Source organism: Corticium candelabrum, chromosome 9 (genome assembly GCF_963422355.1).
Source record: "Corticium candelabrum chromosome 9, ooCorCand1.1, whole genome shotgun sequence".
NCBI classification, from domain to species: Eukaryota; Metazoa; Porifera; class Homoscleromorpha; order Homosclerophorida; family Plakinidae; genus Corticium; species Corticium candelabrum.
Window position 1 is genome coordinate 5,672,753 of NC_085093.1, and position 8,342 is coordinate 5,681,094.

Consider the following 8,342-nt stretch of genomic DNA (forward strand, 5'->3'; position numbering starts at 1 on the left):
GGTTTCTATGATCATCTTCACGTCCATCAATTTAGTTAATTTTGTCTTCTGCGATTGCTTTCATTTCGAGCAGATTTTCTGTCTAGGCATGAGGACATCGTTTTTTAGAATGATGTATTAGTTGTTGCTGCATCATCAATGCTGCACCTAGTTGCTCAGAAGACATCACCTCCAGAGACATAATTCTAGATCTATTGTACTCCGTCTTCTATTCGTCATTTAGAGTTGTCGACAACAAGGTAGTTAATTTTTATTTGTGAAGTTACTAAAACAAGCGATCTTGAATACACACACGTACGCACGCACACCCACATGCACAGACACACACGCGCGCGCGCACACACACACACACACATTCACACACACACACACACACATTCACACACACACACACACCACACCACACCACACACACGCGCGCGCACACACACACACACACACACACACACCACAACCAGCATGCAATGCACTACACAGCAACTTACATTGTGTAGTCTCTGCCTGCTTCTTTGCTTTTCGCAAGTCAGATGCAGTCTGAGTCAGCACAGTTTGCTTGTATTCTCTATCCTTTCAATTGCCAGGTTTTGAAATGATGTTGAATTGCCTTTACAAGTAACACAGGAGTTGCAAAATCGAAGAGGCCAGAAAAATAGAAATTATGAATATAGGCAAAATTGTCGTAAACTAATATTTATAACGAGGTTTTAGTGACATGCATATGACACAGACTCTTAGTAATATTGTATCTTCAATAAAGAATAACATTTGAAGTAGAATTGTAACTCTGCCTAGGGTTATAGCAGCAAAAGGTGTCAGCAGTATGCCGGCATCTGTTGTTATAGCCTGAAAACATTGTACACTGACTAGCCTGGCACCAGAATCACTGAAAGCCCCTTAAATGAAGTGACATCCAGGGTATTGCCATGATGGCGCGGCTCCCAATGAGTTTTCTGCGACGCTAAACTGTATGATCACATAGACCAGCATGCTGCGTTGTCTCTTATCAGGCTTTGCAGTGCGTTTGATCTTGTTCGTCCGTACCTCTCTCGCCACATGAATTCGTCAAGATATGACGATAGCATGTGCCGAAGGCATCCTTTCATTCGCTTGAGCCGCAATTGGACTTTGTTCCAATATGATTCAATGTGATTCTTAGAGATCCCTGTCACCGGATTACGAAACTGTATACTGTGGTTGACTGTGAGGTGGCCTGCAAATGTCGGGAACTGTGTTAAGTGTATGATGCGCTCGCTATTCGTTGGAATGTATCAGTGTTTGGTAATACGTGTGCTTGAATGATGGGAAGGAGTCTTGCCACGATTTCCATGTATCAAAGGGCAGGGGTATGTGAAGTGTCCACTATCCCAAAAGCCCAGACTGGTTGACGTGGTGGGTGTCCACGATGGTGCTACAGAGACAAATGCAATGTTAGTATACTATTGGTTTTATTACATATATTTCTGTATATATTGCCTTTGGTTTGTGTGAAAAACAGGATTCATCTATCTGGCAGACTTGGTGATGAATTCCCACAGCTCCTCCTAATTGGTGTCTGCAGAAGTCTCCAAGTGCAAATATCTCGGAAATATTGAAATATTTGCACTCCTGTTCGAGGACACAGTGTCACTCTTTCGCAAGTCTCCATCATTTGGTCATCATATGCCCAGTGAAGCATGAACAGATGGTACTTTAGCAGTGGAATATTAGACTTGGAGAAATGATCCATGTTTCACTGATCTACAAAACAACTCTTTATAATGTATGTGCCATGCCACTATACGTAGAAACTAAATCAGTGCATTGAATTCTCTTAACCTTGTTGCTTTGCAGGCCATTCTTGGACACTTCCATATGACCGTCTCCGCCACGAGAATATTTGTTGATGTTCATTGGTATTCCGCAAACGCAGTCTTCGTGACTTGATACAAGGTAGTGTCGCAGCATGAACTGCAATACTTTACTATTTGCATCATCACCATGGCAGACGTCTTATATGGCATGGAAGTCCATTGATATTCCTCTGAACTCTGTACAGACTGCTCCGGACTGTTCCTCAAAAAATTGAAATTTTGTAATTAATTATGTGTTTGTTTAACTGTTGTCATTGTTACTGTTCCTCAATCACTGCTGATATACCGCATTACTTTAATTAATTCAGTTTCATTTTTATGCATAGGTTTCAAACTAGACTAAGACATGTTGCAGGCATGATGCTGAAACAAGACTCTCTTTTTTATGTAACTACTTGATGTATCTGTGCTGCATTTGGGATACCTAGTATAGCCTAGATACATGTATATCTGTAGTGTCTTTAGAGTAGCTTAAAGCGACACTGTCAAGATTTTATCCTCGGATACCTAGCGTCTAAACGCCCCCGCAAACTTGAATTTAGGTAGAAATTTTTCAAGTTCTCCAAAACGAGGAATCGTTGGCAAGTGCGATTTTACCTGTAGTTATATTGCGTTATCTGCCACGTTTTGGCAATAGATCGACTTTTGTCGTGCTTTGAGTGCCTGACAGCCGATATCGTCGTACTTGACTAGGTCATTGCGCATGGATTTGATACGTCGTATAAGTTTTGTAAATATAGAGCAAGTATAGCGTTTGTTCTCGACTTCGAACGGTTACTTTCTACGGCGAAAACGGGCCCTTTGCAAGCCGCACGTGATGGACAAGATTCCCGGAAGTTGTCACCGATATGACTTCGGTATCTCAGAAGAGAAGCCATGGAGGTGCACGTCAAGGGGCAGGACGTCGCCGCAAGTGCACAACAAGTGTTATGAAGACTATTAAACTGTCGCAAGACATCTATAGTAGGCTTTGGCGATTAAAGGTTCAGTGGCAGGTGTCGTCTTTTGGAGAGCTTGCTGGTTTACTTCTGGTATTCGTTGAGTCCTGCAGGTGAGAGATTGTTGCATGTGAATTAATCACTGTAGTATTATGTAATGCTGTGTGCATGTGTGCGCCCTCGTTCCGTATGAATTTAGTTGCCAAAGACATGAAGCACCTGAATCTGAAGACTCCTTACCATCTAAGCGAATAAGAACTGATGATTCAAGAGAGTATGAAGGTACACAACACTAGACTGCATTGTGTGTTGATTGGACATGTACAGCCTACTGGAACTTCTCTCCCTGCAATGTACATATGTGTCACAGGTGTACTAAATCTCTGCTCTACACCCAACCAGGTGAGACAAGGAAGACAACGGTTTGCCACACACACGTCTGAGTTCTATCAGTCAGAAATGGTAAAATATATTTTAGATGACAATTTACGTTCTTGCCCACGATATTCTATTAGTGATCGAGGCAATAGCTCATATATTTTGAAGATTACTGCTTCTCGATTGTTTGATAAAGTTGTTTTGTAAATTCTACATAATTTATATACTCTCTGTACATGGTTAGTGAAGATTCCTTGTCAGGGGTCGAGGATGGGTGCACACCTGTAAATATTACAAGCAGCAGTCAAGGTAACAGTGAAGAAAAAGCGTCCGTAGGTGTGTGGCAGCACTCGGATGTCAGTTCATCAACATCAGGGTAGAATTCTTGTCTGCGCTGTCATGTACTCTGATTCTAGATTCTGTTTGAGTAGGTCAGAAGAAGATGATGAAGAAATCCACAACCAATCTGAGTAAATCCTTTATTGGAAGCCATTTTCATGGTTTCATTACTTTCTCTGCATACATTCTGCTTGCAGGATACAGCGATTACTGGCAATTCAAGGTGAATCAGATGACACATCTGAAATTGACCATCATTTAGAAACGTACGGTACCTAGATTTCTTCATTCATTTACAAAGTTGCTTGGGCATGAATAGGGGTACGTTTGTCTGTTATCCAGTTGCAGTGATTCCTCACCTGAACTGATAGATGAAAACCCTTGCTTGGATGATGAACTTGATGCAAGTTTCTTGGATACATCTATTCTGCCAGAAAATTCAGACAAATTCTTCAGTGGGACCAATTCCTTCTCAAAATGAAACTGAGGTTGAGAGGGTAGAAATTTATTAACTCACATGTGTAGTATCAGGATGTTTTATAGGTTCCAATCCATTACACACGACCACATCCAGTGCTTCAAGTCATCAACTTTTGTGCTCGTGGCAGCTCCATACCAGCACAAAGGACCATCTTGGAGGATGATTTGGAAGAGACGACTACTTGTGCTCGAGTGGTGTGTGATGCAGACAACATCTTGCAGCTTCTTGGGACAGCATGCAGGCATCCCTTCTGTCAAGAGAAGATATCAGTGAAGCAAACGTATGTTGGTGGCACACTTTGTTTACAATGGCATTGCAGAAATCGTCATGAAGGCTCATGGAGTAGCTCTAAGCGTTGCAAGGGAAGAAAGTCATATCTCTTCTTCACCAACGACCTGCTTTTTGCTTCCTCAATAGTTCTCTCTTGCAACCAGTTTGCAAAGATTGAGCTCATGTGCCGTTTCTTGGGGTTGAAGTTCCAGTCACAATCAACATTCTATCGAATTCAAAGACTCTACATTTGTCCCTCAGTTTTTGAACTTTGGTCGGAGACCAGGGAGACAAATCTTGGTGACATTGCAAACTGCCCTGTTGTCCTAGCTGTAGTCGGATGGTCAGTGTCAGCACATTATGATCTAGACATGTGGCTCTCAAATATTCTTCCGTTTGACACACTGATCTTGTTGGCAGCAGACGTTCTCTCGTGCTCTTCCTGTACCCATGTCCCCACACCTTCCACATTTGCACCACCTAGGAGGATTTGGGTTGGGGGGTGCAGCAAACGGGTGATCTCCCACAGTGTCTTGGTCCTCAATATCAGAATACATTCTGGCAAGATCAAACGATCCTCTACCATGACGCAAGAAACTGGTCAACGTTCTTTGCAGCTGTTCTATTGTCAACCCTCTCACGAATCCCTACAAAGAACTCATGTAATACCTATCATCATTGCGAGATATTAGGACAATTGTATCAAAGGGTATCTTCACAACCTGGATTTCTTCCTCTGTGGGAAATGACTCTCTAGGAGCTGTTACAGCACGGACTGTTTCTTCACCATCATTCCTCATATGTGCACCTGTATCAGTGAAAAAGGCACACCAATAATATTATCAACGCGTAGGTAGCCTAGCTACAAAAAGGCTCCATGCAAGCTACCGTCCAAGTGATCTTCACGATTTCTGCAACGTTCTTGTCTGCATCCGCATAATAGAACACATCGTACCCCTGCTGCTTTACATTGTCAACCTCTATTCCCCCGACGGACTCTCTGGCATGTACCCTTGCAGTTGCATCTAGCTTCTTCCTGAAAACACTCATAATCAACTCCTAGCTATAGATATCCTAGCGAAAAGTCCCATTGTCTGCGTACCGGAATAGCCGCTGCTCCTTCGTCAGCAGACGTGTCTGATGCACTAATACGCGTTCTATCGTCACGAAACGCCATTACGCTGTCCTAGGAGTCCCGATGTAGGTTTGCGCGCGAAGTGTGACACGCCTAGAGCGCACAAGCATGCGCACTTGTGCGCTCAAATCTTGACAGTGTCGCTTTAAATGTGTCTAAATATGGTACTAAATTCATATTATATTTACGACGGCCTACATGTGTTTAAATATGATGCTAAATGTATATCGCATTTAGTCTTACATTTAGACCTGTACCAAATGTGATCAACATATAGAGTCTCAGATCATTCGTGTTTAGGTCATATTTAGACAGGACTGAATATAACCTATATCTAAGATTTTATGCAGTGCTAAATGCCATGTTTGAAGAACTAAATGGATCTAGGTAGACAGACACATTCGAAACAATTAACCTAGATACTCAAACTCGTGACCGAGATTATTGTCTCGTAGGATAATCATTACCCTGCTACTGTAAAAACTAAAAGAGACCTAACCGGCTATTCAGTGGCAGAAGCATCCAAAGTAAACCTTTCAACAGACATGACTAGCGCCTCAATTCGTCTTGTAGAAAGCGACTGACGGAGATATGATCCCGGATTACCGAGTAGATATTTGTTTCCAGATTTCACGTTCTGCCGTAGCAACAGTGTACAATGAGCTAAACATCAGTCCGTACGCCGCAGTGATTTATTCCAAAGAACGCCTCAGACTGCGTCTGAAGAGAGAAAATCAAACGAAATCGGGTGACCTAGATTAGGTCCCGTCAGTAATCCGTCTTCTTGGTTGTCTGCGAACTAGAGTAGAAGTTGACAAGACAAACCATTTGTGTCTTATAATGAGCCTATCGATGACAAACGGAGTTGTAAACACAAACAGTGGCGGATCCAGAAATCTTTTTTGGGTGGTGCCAGTCTAGGCTAAGGTGGTATAAGGGCATGCATGTATAAAACACTGATTATGACAGATCTAAGTAAAACATCAGTTACTATCACTGTCCAAAACATCTGACATTGTAATTCTCCTCAGGTGCTTTCTTGCGAAAGCAGACAGCACAGCCTCATAGTCAATAGACATACAGTAGTCCCTCCCATTTGCGACCACCCCTAAAGCCTGTTAAATTTGGTCGGAAAACGGAGGTGGCCTCTCACAGAGGTGCACGTGACATCTCTAATTGCGCACGTGACTAGTTCTTAGACACACTACGCATGTGACGTTCTTACTAGTGTACACACGCGACTTCTACAATAGAGCACGTACAGAACTGTACATCTGTATGACGTGGGATGACGTGGAAATACAGCTATTCCTAGACGTAATCGCAAGGCAACAACAAACTCCTAAGGAGACATGGCTAGGCCGAGACTGCGGTTAGGAATTGCCCTCAACCAAGCCCCGAGTGAGGAGTTGTCACTGCTTTTAGTCGTACTTGATCACGTAGGCTGAGACAGCTTTCTTCAATATTACATTTCGCGTTGTTATCCAAGATATATATATATACAGTGCCTTGCCAAAAGTCATGGTAGTTGGGTGAAAAGGCTGCACCACGCAAGAAGTGCTCCTGTTTTGTTACACAAGCTTCTAATTTCACACGCCTTGTGTTATATCCTGTACATTAATATTTAGTTGCCAACCCTTTAGATTTCAGGACAGCTTCTACCCTAGAATGCATAGATAACATCAGTTTATGCACAGCGTCTTGTGGTATTTTTATCCACTCTTCTTTGATAGCTTGTTTCAGCTGATCAACGTTGCATGTCGGAGGATTTCTTGCACCAATAGATTTCTTCAGTATCATCCATAAATGTTCAATCGGATTCATATCTGGGCTCTGCGGCGGCCAGTCCAGGGATGTGATGCCATGTTGGGTCTTCCACTCCGCCACCTTCCTCGCTCTGTGTACAGGAGCATTGTCATCTTGCAAAACAGTTGACATTCCATGTCTACCTCTCTCGGCTGCTAAAGGCGGGAAGTGTTTTTCCAGTGTTTCCTTGTACTTTTTACCGTTAATTTTGCCTTCAAGGAAAGTCAGAGGTCCAACACCTGATGAAGTCATGGCACCCCAGATCATGATGGCAGCTTCACCTTGCTTTACTGTGCCTAAAGTGCAGACTAGTAGCCATTCTTCTGTGGTCTTTCTCCAAACAAACACTCTACCATCACTGCCACTGAGTTTGATGCGGCTTTCGTCAGTAAATACCACATTGCTCCAATCCTCGACCGTTTTTCTAATGTTTTCCTTTGCCCAACAGACCCTCTTCCTTCTGTTGCTTTCAGAAATGAAAGGCTTTTTTCGAGAAGCACGACCGTGATACCCCATGTCTTTCAGCCTTCCTCTTGCTGTTGTCTGACTGAAAGATTTTGAGCAGGCCTTGCTCCACTCAGGCGCTATTGTTTTTGCTGGTTTCCGTCGGTTCTCCTTCACCACTCTTTCCAAATGGCGCAGATCCCTTGCTGTTGCTTTCCTTAGCCTTCCCTCTCGTTTCATGTTATGAACATGTCCGTTGAGCTTGTACCTTCTCACTAGATTCGATATTGTTGTCAATGGCCGCTTCAGCGCTTTGGCAATCTGTGTCATCTTCTTTCCCGCCTTCCACATACCAACAGCTTCAGACCGCTCATCTGTTGTCATTTCCTTGCGTGGAAGCATAATTCAAACAGATTCATCCAGCGAGTTTCATTAGGTGTTGCTTTATGGCTATCTTGCAATTTGAGTATTGTGGGCATGATAACTTGAGTATTGTGGGTATGTGATTTGCAAACAACAAGAAATACTTGGCACTACATGACTTTTGGCAAGGCACTGTATATATATATATATATATATATATATATATATATATATATATATATATATATATATATATATATATATGGGTATGTTATAATATAATTATAGTCCCACCACCTAAAGGTGAGCGCATAATACAACTCTAAACATACATGTAT

The 8,342-nt window shown here is 42.5% G+C and overlaps 2 protein-coding genes across 2 annotated transcripts; one reads left to right on the forward strand and one right to left on the reverse strand.

The window, feature by feature from the left end:
• The first annotated feature begins 2,342 nt into the window (after positions 1-2,342).
• LOC134184704 (uncharacterized) lies at positions 2,343-3,784 on the forward strand. Its single transcript, XM_062652450.1, has 6 exons — positions 2,343-2,901; positions 2,988-3,070; positions 3,159-3,210; positions 3,411-3,542; positions 3,598-3,636; positions 3,703-3,784. Exons 1-6 carry the CDS (start codon positions 2,699-2,701, stop codon positions 3,782-3,784), a joined length of 591 nt encoding a protein of 196 aa, XP_062508434.1. The 5' UTR covers positions 2,343-2,698.
• Positions 3,785-4,636: 852 nt separating this feature from the next.
• Positions 4,637-5,223, reverse strand: LOC134184705 (uncharacterized). Its single transcript, XM_062652451.1, has 3 exons — positions 5,145-5,223; positions 4,979-5,064; positions 4,637-4,903 (listed from the first exon to the last, which is right to left on the reverse strand). Exons 2-3 carry the CDS (start codon positions 5,054-5,056, stop codon positions 4,637-4,639), a joined length of 345 nt encoding a protein of 114 aa, XP_062508435.1. The 5' UTR covers positions 5,057-5,064; positions 5,145-5,223.
• Between the last annotated feature and the right edge of the window lie 3,119 nt (positions 5,224-8,342).